We start from the raw sequence: 23,787 nt of genomic DNA on the forward strand, positions 1-23,787 counted from the left end.
TTATGTATATATATAATATATTCTGGATATAAGTCTTTTGTCAGATACATGTACTATAGATAACTTTTCCCAGTCTATGACTTGCCTATTCAGTCTCCTTCTTTCTTCTACTTACCAAACCAAACCAAACTCATTGCCGTCGAGTCTGATCTGACTCATATCAACCCCTTGGTTTCCAAGGTGGTATCTCTACATAAGTAGATTGCCCAGTCTTCCTTCCAAGGAGTGGCTGGTAGATTTGAACCGCTAGCCTTCTGGTTAGCAGTCAAATGCCATAGGCACTACACTACCAGAGCTCCCTTTCTTCTACTTACTTTGGGCTTAATTTGCTCTTTTCCTAGATACTGAAGATGGAAGCTTAAATCATTTGTGAAACAAATGCTGTCAATTTTCCTCTAAGCATAGTTTTACTTGCATCCAGAAAATTTTGATATCCTGTGTTTTTCTTATCATTCATTCAATTCAATTTAAAGTCCTCTTCTGATCTTTCTTTTCTGACTTAGGATTTAATTAGAAGTATGTTCTTTCATTTTCAAATAATTGAGATTTTTCTAAATATCTTATTGTTTATATTTTTATTTTAATGTTGCTGTAGTCAAAGTCTTGTTTTATGGCCCAGCATCTGGTGTATCTTGGAAACATTACCATGTGTTCTTGAAAAGACTGTATATTCTACAGTTGTTGGGTATAGAGTTCTATAAATATCAATTAGGTCAAATTGGCTGACGGTTTTTCAAATCTTTCATATTGTTACTTGCATTATTTACTGAGAAAGAGATGTAAAATCTTCCACTATGATTGTGGATTTATCTATTTTTTCCCCTATAGTTCTTAATTTTTTTGCTTGAGGTATTTTAAAGCTCCATTATTAGGTATAAAACCAAACCAAACTCACTGCTGTCGAGTCAGTCTCAACTCATAGCAACCCCTCCTTGAGTTTCAGAGGTGGTATCACTACAGAAGTAGATTGACCAATCTTCCTTCTGAGGAGTGGCTGGTGGGTTTGCACTGCCAGCCTTCTGGTTAGCAGTCAAATGCCTTAGGCACTACGCCACCAGCCCCTGTGTTATTAGGTATATAAAACCAAAAAAAAAAAAGAAAACAAACTCACTACCGTTGAGTCGGATCTGACTCATAGCGACCTCTCCTTGGGTCTCTGAGGTGGTGTCACTACGGAAGTAGATTGCCCAGTCTTCCTTCCGAGGAGTGGCTGGTGGGTTTGAACCTCCAGCCTTCTGGTTAGCAATCAAATGCCTTAGGCACTACACTACCAGAGCTCCTATTAGATTATATATATATATATATATATAATATATATGTAATTGAAAAAAAGGAAAAAGTTGCCATCAAGTCAGTTCTGACTCATGACGACCCTATGCATGTCATGGTAGAACTGTGCTCTATAGGGTTTTAAGTGGCTACTTCTTCAGAAGTAAGTCACCAGGGCTTTCTTCCAAAGTACCACTGGGTGGGCTGGACCCATCAGCCTTTTAGTTAGAAGCCAAGTACATTAACTGTTTATTTGTACCACCTATTGTTGTTGCTGTTATGTGCCATCGAGTCAGACCCAACTCATAGTGAACCCTCCTTGGGTTTCTGAGGCAGTTTCACTACAAGAGTAGATTACCCAACCTTCCTTCCAAGGAGTGGCTGATGGGTTTGATCTGCCAGCCTACCACCTAGAGACTCTATAAATAACATATAATTGGGTCTTGTTTTTAATTCAAATAAGCATCACCTTATTTTTAACATCCATCCATGCTGCTATGTGTACTTAATCACTGCATAGTTCTCCTTGGTTTGCATCCCTCATATTTTTCCATCTCCTCTCTGAAATGGACCCCTGGCTTGTCTCCAACTTCCCCCATCATAAATATGGTTATTGTGAACTTCTTTATACAGGATCCCTTATGAAGGGGAAAGAATCTGTTTGGGATAGTTTACCTAGAGTGGAATTGCTGGCTTACAGGGTTGGCCTATTCTTAATTTCACTAAGTATTGCTGGATTTGACAGTATGTCTGTGTGCTAGTGGGAATGATCCAGAAAGATGGGAAGAAATGATAATGAGGAGAGGCTGTTGAGAATCACTGTGAGTACATGCTATTAAGGTTGACCTCAGTCAGGACCAGGGACAGTTCATCCACAGAAAGAGAGGGAAAGTGGTGTCATCCTGGGCCAGATGCAGGTGGGTGGGTAAGAAGATGTGGTGATAAGAACTTGGGGAGATTTTCTTCTGCAGCTTCTGTTTTCTCAATCAAGTAGGAAGCAATCTGAGAGTAAGAATGAGGGAGGAGATACTGGCTGTTTAAAAAAGGAAGGAAGGTATGAAATCCTTATCTAGGAGATTAGGAGAGTACAGGGACCAAGGAAACAGAGCCTGATTGCTGGCAGCTTCCAGGGACCACTTGAGGTTAGAGCAAGGGGGCAGTGCAGGCTGTGACTTTCTACCATGCTCATGGAGAGCCCAGGGCACAGAGAAGGTGAGCAGGCTCAGTGCAGGACTTCACAGGCTCAGGTTGAGCAGTGCTGGGCACAGTGCCAGGTGCTGCAACCATAGCACTAAGCAGTGCAGTGAGGCATTTGAGAGCTCCCCTGCAGTGGGCAAAGCAGCAAAAGGCAAATAGCTGTGCAGATTCATGGACTCCCAGTTCTGCAGTGCAAAGGAGGCTAGGTGTAGTAATAGTGCAGTGGGAAGGTGAAGTCCCGTCATTCTGTGAGCATGCTGCTCTGCAAGGTGTAGGTTCTTAATGCTGCTTGTCTGTAGCTTTATTTTGTGTTATAAAAGTGATGAATACCCTACCAAAAGAAATGATGAAAGTGTAAAATAAGTAAATAAAGAGCACTGAAATTTCATCTCAATGATAACCTTGAGTAATCTAGTCAACATTCTGTCACGTTGTTTATAAAGGAAAGGTCTGCTGTCTGACCCTCTATTCAAAATGACCCCCACCTCTACCAAATGCAGCTAAACAGAAGCACATAAGCCTGCCATAGAGTCCTTGGGTGGCGAAAATGGTCATGCACTCCCTGCTAACCAAGAGGTTGGCATTTCACGTTTACCCAGAGTCACCTCAGAAGAAAGGCCTGGTAATCTGCTTCTGAAAAATCAGCCATTGAAAAAACTCTGCCATGATTTGGACTTGACTATAGGGCAACTTTTTTTTTAAAAAAAATTGTGATTTGGGTGAATGTTTACAGAGTAGATTCATTTTTCATGCAGCAGTTTATAAACATTTGTTTCATGACATTGACTGCAATCCCCACAATGTAACAGCTCTTTTCCTACTTCCTCCCTGTGATTATCTGTTCCCTGTGTCCTTCTTTCCTATGCATTCCTACCCTCTGAACTATCTCCCTGTGCAAATACTGCTCTTCTGATCACCCATGGTTGATCATTCTAAGGAGTGTATCTACCTGATGTAAATGTTCAGCTCATGCCTATCTATTATTTAGCTGGAAGCCACGAGAGTGAGTTCAGTTCCACGCCTGAAGGGTAACTAGGGGCTAGTCTCAGTGGTTTCACCACACTGTCAGACCAGTAAACCTGGTCTTTTTTATTATTTTGAGTTTTGTTCCACATTATGCTTCCACTCTATCCAGGATCTCCTGCACTGATTGATGCCTTTCGGTTGACAGTGGTAACTGGCACTGTCTAGTTCTTCTGGTCTCGTGGTCATATAGGATGCAGTTTACATGGTCAACTAGTCCCTCAGACTAATACTTTTCATATGTCTTTGATTTTCTTCATTCTTCTTTGATCCAGATGAGGAGAGACCAATTGTTGCATCTAGATGGCCGCTTGCAAGCCTTTAGACCCCAGTCACACTCACCAAAGTAGGATGTGGAGCAATGTTTATGTATAAGGGCAACTGTGGCTTTAAAAAAAAAAAAAAAAAAAAACTTCCATGGGCCAAGAGGGGTGTCCTCCCCACTCCTGAGAGAATATTAAGTAGGTAGGCTACCCAGAAGAGGTGGCCTGGGAATTGGGTCTTTAAGGTCAAGGATCCTTTGTGCCTGTCTGCTGTCTTTTGTCCTCCTGCCTCCCCAGGTTCACTCTCTCTCTGGGACAGGACCAGCTCTCACCCTTATCCCACCATGTGCCTCACAGATGGGCACTATTGAGGCAAGTGTGGAGATTTCTGTCTGTGTGAGCAGCAGGGAAGCAAGGCAGCCATGAGACACAACTCCTGGGGTACTGCTCCCATGTAGCCCTTCCTTCTGCCTCATGCTAGGCCTGTTTAGCCAGATGTGGTCATCATGCAAGCAAGGCCTGGGTAGCCAAATGTCATGCAAGCAAGTCCCCCTCCTCTACTTCAGTCACTTGAGCCCTGTGGTGAAATGGAGGAGGGGCTGTTGTCTCATCCTCCTGGATCTGTGTCCTCTCCAGACAGCAGCGACAGTGAGCTAGAGCTGTCCACGGTGCGTCACCAGCCAGAGGGACTGGACCAGCTGCAGGCACAGACCAAGTTCACCAAGAAAGAGCTGCAGTCCCTCTATAGGGGCTTCAAGAACGTGAGTGCTCCCCTTGCCCCTGGGAGAGGCCTTGCAAACCCCAGCCTGACCAGACAGGAGGAGGGACCCTCTAGAAACCTCCAAGGCACAGTAAATACCCCAGGTGCCTTTTGTGGGACAGCTGTCTGGAGGGAGGAGTAAGCCCCAGAATTGGTCTTCTGAAGGCCCTGTGCACTTTTCCCCATGTCACCAATGCTGGCACAGGATGAGAGTGTCTAGAAGCACCAGTTTAGCATGAGGGGCCAGCCATCCCCTTCCTACCTCTCCCCTTCTTTCCTTTCCCTCTGCCCTCACACCCACCCCCAGCCTTTTCCCAGTGGGAAGTTAAGTGGAGCCCAGCAGTGCCTCAGGCAGTGAGCATCCTTCAGAGGGAGGAAAGAGGCCAGGCCCCTGCAAAGTCCTGGCATTGGGTCATGGACCAGGGGAAGCACCAAGGTTGCTGAGGGGGTGCCTTACTGCTGCAGGAGTGTCCCACAGGCCTGGTGGATGAAGATACCTTCAAACTCATTTACTCACAGTTCTTTCCTCAGGGAGGTGAGTCTGAAGCCAGGCTCCCGTGGCCCCTCTGGAAGCCCCCACAGTGTGGCAGATCTGCAGTGGGTGGGTGTCCCTTCTACCCTGGGACATAGGGCAGGGAGGGGGCCTCATCTCCACCTCTACCTTCCCCTCTGCCTTACCCTTCGGCGGGAGGCCTGGTGCCACCTCCATCCCACTGGAAGGGAGGACTCCCACTCAGGACATAGCTGGGACTGGCCCAGGTGGAGATGCCTGGGTGGGGGCAAGGGCTGCCAGGAGGCCCAAATGCACCCTCACTCTTCCCAGATGCCACCACCTACGCACACTTCCTCTTCAATGCCTTTGATGCCGACGGGAATGGGGCCATCCGCTTCGAGGTAGGTCCCTCCTGACCCCCTCCACATCCCCTGCTTGCAGCTTGCTGGCTCCTGGGAAGGAGGGCCTGGGTGAGCTCCCTGCCTGCCACCTTCTCAGGGCTACTGAGAGGCTTAGACAGGATCTTGGGTGTAATTTGTCAAGTGTGTTACCTGGGGGATGAGTGGACTGTGCTGGGCTGGCCCTGGGCCTGACCGTGAAGGCAGTGAAGTTCATTTTTGCTGTCTAGTCTCCCTATCTCAGCCTTTTCTTCCATTCTAAGCATTTGTGTCCAGCCCCACCCAGCAAAGGGAGCTACTGATGAACACTGAAGTGTTAGTAACCCAAGATAAATTTGCATTTTAAAACGGAGTGAGGCTTAACTCAAAGGCGAGGCTTGCTAATGGTGGGATTTCAGGCACCCAGCCCAGAATTTATACCCCAAACAGGCAGAGCATCCCAGTCTTTGCAGGCTGCAGGGAGTCCCCCATCTGGGCCCTGTCAACCAAGCCTAGTAGGCCCTGTCAGGAAGGAGAGTCCTGCCCCCAGGAGAGAGCCAAAGCTTAGTCTGGGGTTCTCTGTGCTAGTGCCTCTGGGTCTCCACCCAGGCCTGGCCACACAAGATTGTTGGAGAGAGCCCCTCCTCCCTAGTGGAGCCCAGGTGCCTAAAAATAGCTGGAGACCAATAGCTGAAACCTCTTCAAAGAGGAAAACCTTGGTAAGAGCCGGGGCTGATCAATATCCCACCCAGCTCAGATTCCAGGGTCAAGGGCGGCTGACAGGAAAGTGACGGAGCCCCTGGATGAGCTGTGGTGTAATAATAACCACATCAATAAAGCTGCCAGGTTATTTTTATGCTGTGAGGGCGGCACACTGACACGAGGCGGGGTGGGCACAGCGAAGGCCCCGCAGGGTTCTCTCTGACTGCGGCAGCCCCACCAATGCACACTAGGCCCCATGTTTGGGGCTGTTACTGTGTAAACATACTGTGGTTTCATAGTTTTTATTGTAAGTGACACATGCATGTAGTAAAAATTCTGGTCAGTACAAAGAACTAAGCAATGGAAATGCATTGCCCTCCCCTGCCCCCTTCCCTATGAGAAGTTGTGTACCTTTAAGAGGCAACTGAGACTTCTTGAAATAAAGTGTGTGAAAGACCCACCCAGGGTTTTGTTTGGTGGCTTTTGTTTTTTCTTCATTTATATATAGAGAGAGACATTTGTCATGTCAGCATACTTCACATGCACAATTCTGTGACATTATTTATATCATCATGTTGTACAACCATCATCATTGTTTCCAATTTTTCTATCACCTTTAACAAAAACTTAGTGTTCCCTAAGCAGTGAGTTCTCTTTTTTCCCCCTCCCACTTGCCCCATATCATTGTCAAAGCTGGACAATGAATAAGGAGGACTGAAGAAGAATTGATGCATTTGAATTACGGTGTGGGTGCAGAACTGCCAGAAGAACAAAGTACAAAGTATAGACAGAATGTTTCTAAGAAGCAAGAATGGTCAAACTGTGTCTCATGTATTTTGGACACGTTATCAGGAGGGACCAATCCCTGGAGAAGGACATCATGCTTGGTAAAGTAGAATCAGCAAAAAAGAGGAAGATACTCAATGAGATAGGAGCTCTGGTAGCATAGTGGCTAAGGCACTTGACTGCTAACCAGAAGGCTGGCGGTTCAAACCCACCAGCCACTCCTCGGAAGGAAGGTTGGGCATTCCTACTTCCGTAGTGATACTGCCTCGGAAACCCAAGGAGGGGTCGCTATGGGTCGGGGCCAACTCGATGGCAAACAACAACAACAACAACAACTCAGTGAGATGGGCTAACACGGTGGCTGCAACAATGGATTCAGACATAGCAATGATTGTGAGGATGGCGCAGGACTGGGCAGTGTTTCATTGTCTTGTACACAGGGTCACTATGAGTTGGAAGCGATTCAACAGCACCTAACAAGTCCTGCCCTTGGTAACCACTAATAAACATATGTGTGTATACACTTGCCTATTGTAGATATTTCATATAAGTGGAATTATATGACATTTTTTCTTCAGTTTTTTCATTTTGATTTATTTCACTCAGTATAATGCTTTCAGGGTTCACCCATGTTGTTACGGGTTGAATTGTGTCCCTCCAAAATAATGTGTTGTAAATCCTAATCCCTATGCCTGTGGAGCTCTGGTGGCATAGTGCCTAAGACATTTGACTGCTAATCAGAAGGCTGGCGGTTCAAACCCACCAACCACTCCTTGGAAGGAAGATTGGGCAATCTACTTTTGTAGAGATACCGCCTTGGAAACCTGAGGAGGGACCACTATAAGTCAAATCGACTCCATGGCAGTGAGTTTGGTTTGGACTTTTGGTATGCCTGTGGTCATCATCCCATTTGGGAATGTCCTGTCTTTGTTATGTTAATGAGGCAGGGTTAGTATAGGGACATTTTGAGTCAATCTCTTTTTGAGATATAAAAGAGATTAAACTAGCAATCAACAGAAGAGAAGCAGAGATGGGATAAGATACATGGAGGATCTCCAGGGAACCAGAAAACAGATGCTAAAGAGACAAGGATCTTCCTCCAGAACCGGCATAGAGTGCAAGCCTTCCCTAGAGCCAGTCCTCTGAATTCAGACTCCTAGCTTCTTAAACTGTGAGAGAATAATTTTGTTTGTTAAAACCATCCACTTGTGGTATTTTTCTGTTATAGCAGCACTAAACAACTAAGATACATGTTGTATCAGGTGGCTTGTATCAGGATTTCATTTCTCTTTATGGCTGAGCAGATTCCATTGTATACACACACCACATTTTGTTTATCCATTCATCTGTTGATGGGCATTTGGGTTGTTTCCATCTTTTGGCTGTTGTGAATAATGCTGCAGTGAACATTGGTGTACAAGGATCTGTTTATGTACCTGCTTTCAGTTATTTTTGGTATATACCTAGGAATGGAATTGCTGGATCATACAGTAACTCTATGTTTAACTTTTTAAGGAACTGCCAAACTGTATTCCACAGCAGCCGCACCATTTACAGTCCCAGCAGCAATGGATAAGGGTTCCAGTTTCTCCACATCCTCATCAACATTTGTTGTGTTCTGTTTTTTTTAATTATAGCTGTCTTAATGGGTAAGGAGCTCTGGTGTCACAGTGTCTAAGGCATTTGACTGCCAACCAGAAGGTTGGTGGTTCAAATCCACCAGCTGCTCCATGGAAGGAAGACTGGGCAATCTACTTCCATAAAGATATACTGCCTCGGAAACCCAATGAAAGTTGCTCTGAGTTGGAATTGACTCCATGGCAGTAAATTTGGTTTTTTGGTATCTTAATGGGTGTGAAGTTCAGAAATTATATAATTTAATAGTTTAGCAAAGCTCAAGAATGTCCCTGTCACCTCCTTGTTGCCATTGCTTCACTATCCACAGAAATCAGAGGACTGGCTCTAGTGAAGGCTTTCTCTCTATGCTGGTTCTGGAGGAAGGTCCTTGTCTCTTCAGCTTCTGTCTTCTGGTTCCCTGAAGATCTCCATGTATCTTACCCTATCCCTGCTTCTCTTCTATTGATTGCTAATTTAATCTCTTTTATATCTCAAAAAGAGATTGACTCAAAATGTCCCTGTACTAACCCTGCCTCATTAATATAACAAAGACAGCACATTCCCAAACGGGATTATAACCACAGGCATACCAAAAAACCAAACCAAACTCACTGCCATGGAGTCGACCATTCTGTGGTCCCTTTAAGGTGGGGGAGGGGCTACCATTGGCTAAGTTGGGAGCACCAGTTGGAAGCCCTCTGCTAGACACCATCTCAGAAAGTAGTTCATATTTGGCCTGGAAATTACTACAAAGGCATTATCTCTACCTGTGTTTCTCTGCACGTGAAATTACTCTGATTTAATACCCATGTGTTTACCCTGAGGATCTTGATTTCAAGTGCTCTGTTCTACAATAAAGGAGCTCTGGTAGCACAGTGCTTAAGGCTTCTGACTGCTAACCAGAAGGTTGGTGGTTCAAATCCACCAGCCACTCCACAGAAGACTGAGCAATCTACTTCCATAAAGATTTACTGCCCCATTGGAAACCCAATAGGGGTCTCTATGAGTTGGATTGACTTGATAGCAGTGGGTTTGATTTTTGATTTTGGCTCTACAATAAGGAGTCCTGGTGGTGCAGTGTTTAAGCACTTGGCTGCTTACCAAAAGTTCAGCACTTTGAACTCACCAGCTTTTTCCACAGGAGAAAGATAGGGCAGTCTGTTTCCAGAAATATTAAGCATTAGAAACCGTATGGGACAATTCTACTCCATTCATAGAGTTCTACCCTGTGAGTCAGAACTGACTTGACAGCAACAGGTTTTGTTTCAGTTTGGTTCTACAGCAGCCTTTTTCCCAAGAGGTAAAAAGGTCCCCCCACCTCCTAACCAGCTCAGCCCTGTCTTTGTTGTGAACCTGAAGCACAGGTAGGGATCCCAGTGGTCAAGAAGGAGCCTGCCTTGGGGACAGGAAAAAAAAAAAAACAACATTGCTGTTGAGTCAGTTCCAACTCATGGTGACCTCATGCACAACAGCATGGAATTACTCCATAGGGTTTTCAGTGGCTGTGATCTTTCAGAAGTAGGTCACCAGGCCTTTCTTTTGAGGTGCCTCTGAATGGATTCGAACTGCAAACCTTTCAGCTAGTAGCTGAGTGCTTAACCATTTGCACCACCTAGAGACTCCTTTGCCTGGGGGTGGGGGCACAAAACCTGGTCCTGGGTATATTTGGAAGCATCAAGGACACTCAGCCCTTCCTCACTGCCAGACCTCAGCCTTTCAATGTGCCCTTCAAACAGAAAGACAAGTCAGCTCATCAAGATTGACAGTTATCCCGATCCTTTTTATATATTACTGAGAGATGAGACACATTAATTAGTTTACTTATATGGTAACTTCCCTCTCCTCACCAAAGACGAATACCAAAAGTCAGAGGGAAAATAAGCAAACCTCACAGGAGTCAAGTTGGAGACAAGCATGCACGTCACAGCTCAGAGTCTGGCCACTCGTCCTCAGGGGGCTACTGAGATCTGAACAGGAGAGAGCCTGGTGCCGGCCCTCCCTCTGCCTGGTCATGGTGATGCTCACAGATGTGCCTTGTCAACACTCTGTGCCACCCAGGACCTTCCTAATTCAACCAAGTTGTCTTGTCAGCAGGGTGCAAAGTTTAAAAACTTATCACAGTTCATCCTCATTACATGCAGATTCCGTATCTGCAAATTCACGTACTGACTAAAATTTATTTGTAAGCCCCAAATAATACAGCACTTCCGTGGTCATGCACAGACATGCGCAGAGCAGTGAGAAATTTGAGTAGCCTGCATGCTATTTCCCAGCTGAGCTTGAAAAAGGGGACGCTCTGCCTTCTTGTTTCAGCTCATACTGTCCTTTTTTGCCGTCTATTTAGTGCCACGTTTTTTTTTGCATTTTTGTTCTTGTTGCAATTTTGTTATTTAAAACGTCCCTCAAGTGCAGCGCTGAAGTGCTGTCTAGCTCCTAAGTATAAGAAGGCTGTGATGTGCCTTACAGAGAAAATACATGTTAGGTAAGCCTCATTCAGGCATGAGTTATAGTGCTGTTGGCTGTGAGCTCAATGTTAATGAATCAGCAGTACATATTAAATAAGGTGTCTTTAAACAGAAACACACATAAAACAAGGTTATATATTGATTGGTTGATGGAAATGTGGCAGGAACTTAACCTTGTATTCCTCCTGGAAGCAAAGGCTCGGTATTTTCTAATTCAGTGTTCACGGTGACTTTACAGAACATAACTACTGTGAAAGCAAGAATTACCTGTATGGAGAATGTTGGTGGATAAAGCCAGGCTGCCCAGCTGGAGGCCAGGCACAGGTCTGGAGGGTGTGGCTGCCTCTCTGCTCTCTCAAGCTGCAGCGGTCAACCTTTCTCTGTGCCCAGTGACCAAGGCAGACCTCCACCTAACCGGCATTTGACAGGCCCAAACATAGCGGACATGTGTCTGCTGAAGAAGCAGTCTGCAGCAACCAGAATGATTTGCCTGCATCCCTGTAATAACTACTACACCTTCCACTTAAGTCACTGAGCTCCTCCTGTAGGCTCTACCAGGTACCCAACGTGTGTACTTCAGGTGTCTTAGTGTGGAAACCAAGGTCTCACTGTATCATTGCATTCCTCACCCTACCTGGGCCCTGCCTTGAGGAGAGCCACAGGGTAGGAGCTGGGCCAGTTCCAGGGGCCCCATGGGCAATGTAGATGATAGGCTCTGCACACTGCAGAGTTAAGAGCAATGAGTTAAAACACGCAGTTGTCATACAGTGAAATTGCTGTGGATAGCCCAGGGATTTAGAAATAGTGTACACTTAGACATGGGCTGGCTGGACTTGGGGCCATTTCTGTGTCACCTTTACAAATGAGGACTTACTTGTGCCACACAAAGCCACAGCCTTTCTCCCTCCCTTTCACATGTGCTAAGGAGCACTGAATGGGAACATGTCTTGATTGCAGTAGACAGACGAGCCATCTGACAGGCCCAAACATGGCAAGCATGTGTCTGCTGAAGAAGCGGTCTGTAGAGACAAGATGGAGAAGACAGTGGTCCACACCAGAAGATGGGGGTCTCATACAGCACTTTCCACCCACTAGTCCCCATCTTTGCTCCTCCTCCCCCGAAAGTCTGTCAGATCTCAGGGAAGAGGGTGTGACAGGATTTTAGGGACAACTTTGAATCTCTGCTACCTATTTAAATCATCCTCAAGCTTTAATAATCATTATTCCCCAAACTGGGAGCTCTGGTGGCTTAGTGCCTAAGGCATTCAACTGCTAACCAGAAGGCTGGTGGTTCAAACCCACCAGTCGCTCCTTGGAAGGAAGATTGGGTCAATCTACTTCCATAGAGATACCACCTCAGAAACCCAAGGAGGGGTCACTGTGAGTTAGAATCGACTCAATGGTAGTGAGTTTGGTGGGGTTTTTGTTGTTGTTGTTGTTGTTGTTATTCCCCTAACTCAGGTGCAAGAAACATTACTTTTTAAAAAATTATTTTATTTTCACGAAGCAGTTTGGCAGTTCCTCCAAATGTTGAACAAAGAATTACCATATGACCTAGCAATTCCAATGCTAGGTATATACAAAAGAACTTAAAGTAGGAACCCAAACAAAAGAAGTCTGTACGCCAGACAGCACTACTCACAATAACCAAATGGTGAAACAGCCTAAATCCCCATCAGCAGATGAATGGATAAGGAAAATGTGGTACATACATAACCCCCAAAAAACCAAACCCACTGCCATCAAGTCAGTTCCAACTCGTAGCAACTCCCACTGGGTTTCCAAGGCTTTAAGTCTTTATGGAAGTAGATTGTCTCATCTTCCTCCTGTGGAGCAGCTGGTGAGTTTAAACCTCTGACCTTCAGGTTAGTAGCCAAATGCTTTATCCATTACACCATCAGAGCTCGTACATACAATGGAGTATTATTCATGCAAAAAGAGAAATGGAGTCCGGATACATACTACAGCATGGATGAACCTTGAAAACGTCATGCTAAGTGAAATAAGTGAGATTCAAAAGGACAGACATTATATGATCACATTTCCATGTTGGCAAGTGTCTAGAAACTAAAGTTTATTAGTGGGAGCTGTGGTGGCGTAGTGCCTAAGGCATTTGATTGCTAACCAGAAGGCTGGAGGTTCAAACCCACCAGCCACTCCTTGGAAGGAAGGTTGGGCAATCTACTTTCATAGTGATACTGCCTCAGAAACCCAAGGAGGGGTTGCTATAAGTCGGATCCAACTCGATGGCAGTGAGAGTTTGAGGGAAAAAGAACCCTAGTGGTGTAGTGGTTAAGTCCCCAGCTGCCAGCTGAAAAGATGGTGGTTCAAGCTCACCAGCCACTCCTTAGGAGAATGATGCGTCTGTAAAGATGTATAGGCTTGGAAGCACTATGGGGCCATTCTACTCTGTCCTGTAGGGTTGCTGTGAGTCAAAATTCACCCCAGGGCAACAGTTTAACAAGGACTGGGGGAGACGGGGAAATAGGAAGTCTTTGTTTAGGGGGTACTGAACTTCTATTAATGGAGGTGGAATAACTTGGGAACAGATAGTGGTGATAATTGCACAACTTGGCAGTCACTGCATTGTGCATGTAAGAAATGCTGAACTGGCAAATGTCATATTATATATTTTTTTTACCACAAACAAAAACAAAAAGGGGTTACAGGAAAAAATAAATAAATAGGTGCATACACTTGTATGCACTCATGACTTAAAAAAAAACAATCGATTTCTAGGATTTGCTTTGGAAAAACAGCAGTTACCAACCCATTGTCTCTGGAAGCTCATAGGCTCCTCTCTCTGGACCCAGCTTTCTGAGATTTCATAATGATATGAGCCTGCAGCCTGAACTGCCGACTGTTGTACAGCCTTGTGCTAGTGCTAGGCCCTAGGTGGAACCTGGAAGCTGGCAGCCTTCCACTGCAGGGCATTTTCTTTCATGATCTTTGGCACTTTCCTCCCCATGTTCTCTGGTTCTTCCTGGAACTCCTGATGTTCCAATATTGGAGTCCCCGGAGGGACTGCTCATCCTGTCTTTTCTCTCCCACTTTCCAGCTCTTTGCCTTTTCACTCTACTTTATGGGGGATTTTTCAGCTTGCTCTTTCAACCCTTTCTTGGAGTTTGTCATTTTGCTTATTTTCATTCCCAAGAGCTCTTCCTTACTCTGGGTTATTTCTTTTCTATAGAGCATCCTCTTGTTGTTTTGGAGCTCTGGTAGCACAGAGCCTTAGGCATTTGACTGCTAACCAGAAGGTTGGTGTTCAAAGCTGCTCCAAGGAAGAAAGATGGGGCAATCTTCCATAAAAATTTACCACCTCGGAAACTCAGTGTGGGTTGCTATGAGTCGGAACTGACTCAATGGCAGTGAGTTTGGTTTGGGGTTTATTTTATTTTATTGGTTTTTGGTTTTTATTTTAGGGATGTGAGATTTTTAATCTCTGAGTAAAACTTTTGATTTTTAAGTTTTTTTTTTTTTTTTTTCCTCCTGACATAGTCTTTGCTTCTTCCAAATGTCTTTCTCTGTTTTCTTGCCCTTTCTCTCTCATGGTATGGCCTTCCTCAGATCCAGAAAATCTGACAAATATTTGAGTGACGACTAAGGCCCCTTGGTGCTCACACTGTCCTTATGCATTCTGGTCATCCTCTTCTCACCCACTTCCCTAGGATGCTCCTTCTCTGCTCCCCTTTTCTCCAGGAGAACCCCATGGGGCATGCAGGGCTCAATCCCCAAATGTCCCAGGAAGGGAGGGAAAGACTTACTTCCACCAACTGTTATAAGAAAGTAGTTGAAGTATCCACACTAAAACCATTTGAGTATCCATAACTAGTCACATGAGTGACATGTGATAATAAATTACCTGTGTCACACTTCAGAGGTGATTATAACACAAGAATATGTCATGACTCCAGCTCTGAACACTGTTAATTTAGCCTTTTAAAAGGAGGAAGGGAGTTTTCAGTCACCTTTGGTATGCACATGCTTGATCAACTAGAATAAGAGCACGCCCTTTACTAAAGACCTCCAGGTCTTCTCTGTCACCAGCAGTGGATTAAAAGGGTTCAGGACCCCATATATTCAGATATCTGCATTTGAGAAGATCAGTGCTGGCCACTTTATACCAGCCCCACCACCCTCACACTGGGCTCACCTTAATGGCTGCCATCTGCCCTGTCTGGTATGGAGGCTCTTCCTCTGTAGAATTCAATGGAAGCCACATGGCAAACTGTAAGTAGAATCTGGGCATCGGATTCTCACTCCTGTCCTCCTTCCTCACCTTAGGACTTTGTAGTGGGCCTTTCCATCCTGCTGCGGGGAACAGTCCATGAGAAGCTCAAGTGGGCCTTCAATCTCTATGACATTAACAAGGATGGATACATCACTAAAGAGGTACCAAGGAGTGCCTGGGAGTGTCAGCCCTCTTGCCCCTTCTCTCCTTCTATTGCCCCACACTCTTCTTTCTTCTCTTCCTTCCTGTAGCCCCATCTGTCCTGTCTCCCCTACCCATCCAAAGATGTGACTCTTAACCTGGTCCTGGGGGACAGACAGCCCATAGTTGGTGCTGTTTCAAAATTTGGAGCTTGAACATAATAATCTACCTTCACCCTCTCTTGAAGAATCAAAGGCCCTAGTTCTGGTCTGGCTGGATGCATGTTCCTCTGTCTGAGTCACACAGCTCCTCCTGCTCACCCTCCCCTGGTGGTGCCTTCTACCCTGGGGGGCAGTGTCTTCCCCTTGGGAACCTGGTGCTCCCTCATGCTGGCCCCTCTGGCCCCCCTCTAGGAGATGCTGGCCATCATGAAGTCCATCTATGACATGATGGGCCGCCACACCTACCCCATCCTACGGGAGGATGCACCTCTGGAGCACGTGGAGCGGTTCTTCCAGGTGAGGGCACTCTAGCCCAGGGTGGCCCGGGGTGGGGTGAGGGAGAGGGTAGCATGGTAGAGGAAGGGGCTTTTGCTCTTGGGGTATTCCTGGGCCAGCCACTTCCCTTCTCTGAGCTTCCCCCTATAAGGGAGTTAAACTTGCGTCCCAAACCTGGCTGATTGTCAGAATCCCCTGAGGAGTGAATTAAAAATACCATCCCAGCTCCCCTGAACCACATCTCAGGGGCAGGCTGGCGTTTTGGCTCAAAAGGACAGGCAGCTGACCCTGTCCCCAGGCCAATGTCCCAATCTCAAGATTGCTTTTAGCTCTCACAGAGAAACTCCTGCCAGAGGAACGAGGTTAGGGAGTTCACTTTTCCTGAGTCTGTGAGAGTGGGAAAGCCCACCACCATGCAGGGTGAAAGGGCTGAAGGCTCAGCCCCTCGCTTGCTGGGGGGACTCTAGTCATGTTGCCATTCTGTACCTCAGTTGCTTCATCTGCCCTGGTTGCCTGTCAGGAAAGTGAAAGGGTCATCTGAGTGTGGGGGCACGTTCTGAGACATAAAAGCCCAGGTAGGTAGTCAGGGAAGTGGCTGAGGTGGGGGCAGATTGAGGAGATGCCACACAGTTAAGCTGTAGAGGCAAAATTGGGCTTGGAAGGGCCTTCATGTGGCCTGGATCCAGGGTAGGGGGTGAGGGGACGAGTTGGATAACATTTTGGTGTTCTGTGGTGGGAAGCATGGAGCTGGGTACCACCTGGCCTCAGCCCCACGTGCCCACCCACAACTACTTCCTGGGCCCTGAGGCAGGAGCCATCCCTGGTGGTTCACAGACTCACTTTGGCATGGCTTGTGTTGCAGAAAATGGACCGGAATCAGGACGGGGTGGTGACCATTGATGAGTTCCTGGAGACCTGTCAGAAGGTAGGCACCCTCAGAAAGCTTGGAGCAGAGTCGTCTGTAGGCTCCAGCCAGAGGGCTGGTTGAGGGTCTCATACCCACCAGGGCCCTCACACACCCAGCCTTGCCCCAGCCAGCCTATCAGCTATCTCTGGGCCCTCCCCCACTCCGAGGCGGGTTAGAACAGGAGGCTCTAAGCTTCAGTTAAATGCTTAGGCCAAGTTCATCTCCTCCCCAACGCCACCCTTACCCACTCCTGCCAGGCTCCAGCCCACTCAGGTACACTGTCCCTCAGTCCTACCATTGCAGTGTCTCGAGTCAGAGGGGGCACACACCAACAGGAAGGTGATTGGTCCCTATGGTCCTCAGGAAAAGGTCAGGCTGGAGAAAACAGCCTCTGAAGCTTCCCACAGCACTGTTGCTGACCCTCCTCTACAGAGCCCACTTCCAGGGGCGAGTCACTGGGCTCCTTTGGCCTGAGCTGCTGGCCTCACTCCCGGCACAACTGCTCAACTGCTGGTGGCCTCTCTGTTGGGGTGTGCGGCCAGGGAGGTATTGCCATCTTATCAGACATGGAATCAGGCATTTTGGTTAAAGGTGCGCTGTGCCTTACCAGCTAGATGGTTCCAGGCAAGCTGCTTGCCCTCGCTGCTCCTCAGCACCCCCTATCTCACCCCAATGAGACAGCAGTCACCGTGGGATGCTGAATACTCAGGGTGGGGTCAGACTAGAGCACGTGCCCCCTACCACTCCCTACCTGCTGCCTGACCAGGCCTCCCATCCTCCTCTCTTCACCCAGGATGAGAACATCATGAGCTCCATGCAGCTGTTTGAAAATGTCATCTAGGACATGTATGTGGGGACCCCAGGCTGGCCATGCCACTTCAACCCCCAGAGAAACCTCATCCTGCCGGGAGCAGCCTCCATGGAAAACTCTTTTTCTAACATATGTACAAAAAGTGAACTGTTTACTCCAGACACACACACACACCGTCCCTCTGGGCTGGCAAAGGACAGACAGATCTGGGAGGGCTGAGTCTGGCTGGGGGCTGGGATGAGAGCCGTAGGTCCCGGCCAGCCATCCCTCAGGCCAGTGTGGAGACTTCCTCGGGGGTGAGCAGCAGAAAGAGCAGTGTCTGTGTGCCAATGGGCTGCTGGGTTGTTCCAGGAAAGGTTCATGTTTCTCTGCAGAGGAGACCCCAGTCTCCAAAGCCAGCACCCTCTTGTGTGGACCCCACTTCCTCCCCTCCTTCCCAGTTCCCCTTCTTCCCACCACACTGTGGGCCAAGTTCTGGGGACTCCTCTGTCCTTGCAGCCCTCCTTCTCCCCAAAACCATATCCTCTGCCCCCAGACCTAAACCCCAGAGTGCCCCTCACCACAGGACCCAGGAGGGGGCAGGTTGGGGACCAGGGCAGTTCTAAGTGGAAAAAAGGTGGTGAAAGAGGCAGAGTCAGCTTCTTCCTGGATGCCTGTCCTGGGTCTGGGGACGGTCGCCACTCCACTGACCTGGAAAGCTCAGCCTACTCGGGACAGGCCCACTGTGGGTCTCCCTCAGGTCAGGAGGAGAGCCCTGGACTCCTCTCTGAGGGTTCAGAGGTTGGGTTTCTTGGTGCAGAATCTGAGGGGAGCCCTGGACTTCTCTCTAAGGGTTCAGGGGTTGGGTTTCTTGGTGCAGAATCTGAGGGGAACTGTTTCCCACTTCTATTGGGACAAGGAGAAGTCTTCCCTGTCCCAGTCCTGGCTCAGGGAGTATGGTGGGTAGGGCTGCCCACACCCCTCAGGCTCCAGACTCAAGTATTTGTTCACCCAGAGGTCTGCTTGGGCCCTAGAAGGAAGCCAAGAGGCTCAAAGGCTGGCAGCAGGGAGCCCTGGTCAGGATCAGAGCTGGGCCTAGGGATGAGGTTTCTTTTTCCTCATCCCTGGCTCAGCAGGTTGACTGAGCACCACTCTCCTGAAGCAGTGTGGCTGCCCCATGCACAGGCTCACCCTAGCCCCATATAAAAAGCACAAGCACCCCAGCAGCTCAGGCCACAGTCCACCAGGGGAGCCAAGAACACAGTTTTTCTGAAGCAAGGCCCTCTTGGTGGGCTGAGGCCTGGATCCCAGCAGGCCTGATACAGGTGGCCACAGGGAAGAAGCACAGGGTCAGTCTGTGCCACAGAGCAGTGGGGGCTTGAAGCCCAGCCCCAGCCCAGCCCAGCTTACCAACACTCAAAAGCACAAACCCTGGGGACCCGACTGGCTAGGTAGGTTCTGCTTTGTGGGATGGAGCCCAGTGTCAGCTGGAGCCAGAGCCAACAGTAAGGATCAACAGAAGCCTAGGAGAGAGGAAAATGCCTTCCACCTGCCACAGGCCATCCCGAGAAGGAAGCCAGCCCAGGGGGAAACATGGCTCTTCCACCTGGCCAGAGGACTCCCTGAGGAACATTCCGACATGATACATTCCATCGGCTGCTGCCCTGTTTCTGCTCAGGCCTGACCCCAGAAGGCCCTTGGGCCCCCAGAAGGCACAAGCCAGCTGGCCTAGGGTGAGCAGGGTCCTCGGAGGAAAGATGGAAGGAGGAGGCTGTGGGAACCCAGTCAGGCTTGGCCTTGGGAACCCCATGGTACCCACGTGCAGGTGGTCTTCCCCCTCAGAGTTGCACTGATACCTACTGATACCTATCTCTGTTCCGACATGGTCCCTCTCACCCCCTCCAGGAGGGCATCTGCTTTCCCTGGCTCAGGGATCTCCCCTCTACCCCAGCCCGGCTCTCTCAAGGAGCCAAGGCCCTGGGAGAAGGGGCTCCACCAGGCCCTGCCCCCTTCGGCCTCGGACCAGATTTGCTGTGTGTCCATCCAGGAGGGATCTGTCTCCACACTGTGTGGGGTGGGAGCGAACTGGCCGCATGTCTGCATGGCAGAAGCGTCTCCCTTGGGTGCAACCTGGGAAGTGGTTCCTGTTCTCAGCACCCACCAACATTCAGTCCATATATTTTAATAAAATAAAGTTGACAAAGGAGAGAGACTGTCATTAGCTTTGTTCTGACTCTGAATTTCTGTCCAGCCCCTCTGGTTCCTGTTGCTAATAGGCATGACTGCTGCCCAGTGGTGTGCTGGTAAGTACTTAACAACTGACTTGTGGGAAGAGACACACCAAATTGCAGTGTTTGCCAATTTCCACTCAATTTCAAGTACGATGGGGTAACACTGAAGGCAAAGTGTTGGCCCTCTGAGCCTTTCTGAGAAGCTCTAGCCTCAGAGCCTTTCAGCAGAGCCTGGGTGGCAGGGAGACTTGTTGAGGTGCTATTTGTGTTTCATTCTCCATCATTGTCATTTCCCAGCTCTAGGAAGTCAGTCTGGCTGCCCCTTTGCCTAGACGGTGCAAGTCATAGGGCAAAAGCAGAATTTGCCTTTGCTGGTTTTTATTTTTAAAAGTGTAAACTTAAGAGTGGGAGAAAAATGTGGAACAAAATTCAAAATCATATAAAAGACCAGGTTTACTGGTCTGATAGAGACCAGTGTTTCCCCCACCCTGGATTTGAACTCACTCCTATGGCTTAACTTCCAGCCAAACAAAAGATGGCCTAGGAGGTGAACAATTTACCAGGTAGGTACACTGCTTAGAACAACCAACCATGGGAAATCATAAGGGCAGCACTTGTGCAGGGAGATAGCTCAGAGGGAAGAACTACACAGAAAGAAGGACATGGGGAAAAAGTCATCACAGGGAGGAAGTGGGAAGACTTACATTATGGGGTTTGCAATCAATGTCACAAAACAAAATGTGTATGAACTATTGACTGGAAAACCAATTTGCTCTGTAAACTTTCACCCACATCATAAAAAGACAGAAAGGAATAGGAGTAGAGCACATCCTTGGACCTGAGATTCCTGGGCTGGACCTCCTTGACCCAGGAGAGAGAGCTGGAACACTTTGCTGAGACAGCAGAGAGGTGGTAGAGAGAGGCAGCAGAACCAAGAGGCACACAAGACAGAGCAGCAGGCTTCCCAGCCCACAGAGCAAGAATGCTGAGTGCCTTCAGGCTGGAGCCTTGCTGGCAAAGTGGGGTGCCTCTCTGGGCACCTATTATTGTTATTATGTGCTGTCCAGTCAGACCCAATACATAGCGACCCCTCCTTGGGTTTCCAAGGCAGTATCACTATGGAAGTAGATTGCCCCATCTTCCTTCCGAGGAGTGGCTATTGGCAGAGCTAAAACAGCTTTGTAACATTTACCTGAGCAGGGCAGAGGCCAAGGCCAGAGAGAAGCATGCTTGTGGCATGGCTGAGAAGCTGTCCTGGTTGAAGAACTGTATCCTGAGTTGTTCCTGAACCTGAATTGTAACTTGTTGCTTCCCTAGTAAATCATGGGGTGTGGGGGGAACATGTAAACTCAGAGAGGGGAGGGGAAAGAAATGATGGGTGGTGGCAATTTCCCAATATGAGGATGTGAGGAGTGAGTTCTGGAAGAGGATTCCATGGCAGGTTGTCCAGGCTGGGATCAGTAGTCCCTCAGGGGACCCCAGGCCATGGGACACCCAGTAAATTCAGAGCCAAGCCTCAATGATTTGGCTGATGGCATGTGGGTGGCGGTTGGGAGGATAAATGTCAAGGGCCCCTTCCAATACCACATACATCACCAAACGCTTCAGCTGAAACACCAGGGCCTTGGTACTGTCCAGGAATGGGGCTGTGACCTTGATATTTGAGATGTACATTCACCCCAGCTGCAACAGTATGGGTACAGATAGGCAAGCTGAGGCTGAGCAATGGGATGGTCTCCCAGCTATTAAGGAGAAAAGCCAAGACTCCATCCCAGGCAGGTGGCCCCAGGCCCAGTGTAGGCACTAACCACTTCATAATGGACATGAAGTTCAGTGTGAGGGGGGCCCATCACTCATCTATTTGTATATGTATTTCCCACTTTTCTCCTCAGTGCCTTTCTGTCCTGGGCACTGCATGCAGAGGGAGCAGTGGGGTCCTCTGCATGGGTGGTGGCAGTGAGGCACCAGAAGGAGTCCAGAGCTCGGTCAGGAGACCTCAGTCCTGACTAGGCCACGAAACTGTTATGAGGCCTAGGATGGGGTCGTCTTTTCTCTCTGGGTCTTGGTTTGCCTGTTTTGTAATGAGGAGCCAGACAACCACTCCTCGTAGTCCTACCAGCTCTCAGTGTCCCTGACTCTGACTTACTGCAAGGAAGAGGGGCCTCCAGGCAGGCGGACTAGCAAGAGTCAAGCTACGGGAACAGGAAAAATGCAGTCAGGATGTTCTGGTTACCTGGTGCTGCTCTGACAGGAAATATACCACAAATGGGATGGCCTTAACAAACAGGAGTTTATTCTTACAATTTGGAGGCTTTAAGTCCAAGTTCAAAGTGCCAGGCCCTAGGGGCTGAGTGAAAACCCTGAGGGGTCCAGCTCTGCCTCCTGCCCAGCCCATTGGAGCTAGAGGCATTTCTTCACTCAGACAGCTGCTGGCTGCTGAGGCTGAGAAGCCCCAAGGTTGACAAGTAAAAAGGCACAATCCCAATGTTACTTAACCACATGGCAGACCATTAACTTAAGTCCATTGTAAGTCCCAAGGTCAGCAGAGCATAACAGGGTGCTGAGCAATAACATGGCTACATGCAGGGTCCAAGCGTGCCATAGGCTAGAGACCATTCTCAAAGCATCTCCTTATATACAGGAAGCAGACCACATACCCAAAGGCAGCTACTCAGCTGCTCACAGTAGATTCCACCATGGAGTTCATTACCAGTCTCATCATGGGGAATACTACCACCAGCTGCTCAGCCACTTAACCAGGCCCAGCCAAGTTGACACACAAACATAACCACCACACAGGGTGAGAAGCAAGTCGTGTGTGTTCTGGAGCATGGCAGGTGAGCTTGGAGGTGTGGGGGGCTCAGGGGTGGGGCCTTCATTGACTTTAGCACCACTGAAGAGTTAGGGCTTCATCCAGAGGCCATGGAGGCCATGGCAGGTCCTAAGATTGGCTGGTCTCAAGGACAGCAGTGTTTTAAAGATCTCTCTCTCTCTTTCTCTCTCTCTCTCTTTTCTCTCAGTGCAGAAGACAGATGGGATCAGAGTGGGGCAGGGGTAGGCATGAACCCTCCCAATGGTCCAGGGACCCACCTAAGGCAATAGAGTGAAAGAGAAGGGACTGAAATGATATTTCAAAGCAGCCCCAGGCAAGCAGCTATCAGATGAGCTGCATGACACACAGCTGTTGGTGGTGATGAAAATGATGACCAATACTTATTGAATAGTATCCATGTGCCAGGCTCTGTTCTAAGCATGTTACATGTTTCAATCCATTAGTTTCTCATAATTGACCGACTTCCCAGATAAGGAAACTGAGGCACAGAGAAAATACTATCTTGCTCAAAGACATACAAGTAGTCTACTGTGGACCCAGGATTCAAGTGGTCCTTCCCCACACTTCCATCATGTCACATTCACCTGAATGCAACCTTCTCATTGACTCCTGACACTAGCACTTGGGGAGATTGAGTGGTATAGTGGACCCGATGTCTGAATGCTCCATGGATGTGGCTTTGATTGGGTGCTGCTCCTTGCAGAGGGTCAATTTCTTCACCCACAAATGAGACTACTGATCCCAGCCTGGACAACCTCCCAGGGCTCATGGGTGATTTGATGTGGACTACATGCAAGCCTTCTGTGATGGCCATAGCACTGCCATGAGCCAGGACTTCTGCTACCCCTGCCTCCCTGGAGATCTGCAGCCCTGTGCATACCACCAATCCTGGGCAGAAATCAAAGAGCAGTTTCCTCATGTGCTCCAATCTGCCCGCTCTCAGTCTTGAAGCCTGAAGAATCTTCTAAAGGAAGGCCAGCCCAGCACTGGACTCAGGCTGGCTCCTGGGAACCTGAGATTTTCCCAGCTCTATGAAGCAAAGTTCTTGTTAACAAGTGATGGAGGCCTGCCCAGGCTACTCCCCCTGAGTAAAATGATTCTTTCTTCTCATACAAACACCCCCATTAATACCAAATAGATCCCAGAGCAGAGTAACCAGAGGGGGCAAAGCTGATCTCACACATGGACTGCCGCCCATGTAAGGA

At 48.2% G+C, this 23,787-nt stretch overlaps 1 protein-coding gene across 1 annotated transcript in view; it reads left to right on the top strand.

The window, feature by feature from the left end:
* Nucleotides 1-17,569, top strand: part of KCNIP3 (potassium voltage-gated channel interacting protein 3) — a 76,456-nt gene extending 58,887 nt beyond the window's left edge. The window contains exons 2-8 of the mRNA XM_007959427.1: nucleotides 4,389-4,513; nucleotides 4,978-5,047; nucleotides 5,336-5,406; nucleotides 15,237-15,344; nucleotides 15,738-15,842; nucleotides 16,684-16,746; nucleotides 17,522-17,569. Coding sequence (XP_007957618.1) covers nucleotides 4,389-4,513; nucleotides 4,978-5,047; nucleotides 5,336-5,406; nucleotides 15,237-15,344; nucleotides 15,738-15,842; nucleotides 16,684-16,746; nucleotides 17,522-17,569 — 590 coding nt within the window. The remainder of the gene's footprint in view (nucleotides 1-4,388; nucleotides 4,514-4,977; nucleotides 5,048-5,335; nucleotides 5,407-15,236; nucleotides 15,345-15,737; nucleotides 15,843-16,683; nucleotides 16,747-17,521) is intronic.
* Nucleotides 17,570-23,787: the final 6,218 nt, after the last annotated feature.

This window comes from Orycteropus afer, unplaced genomic scaffold (genome assembly GCF_000298275.1).
Source record: "Orycteropus afer afer isolate SDZICR_OR568_19922 unplaced genomic scaffold, OryAfe1.0 scaffold00017, whole genome shotgun sequence".
NCBI lineage: Eukaryota > Metazoa > Chordata > Mammalia > Tubulidentata > Orycteropodidae > Orycteropus > Orycteropus afer.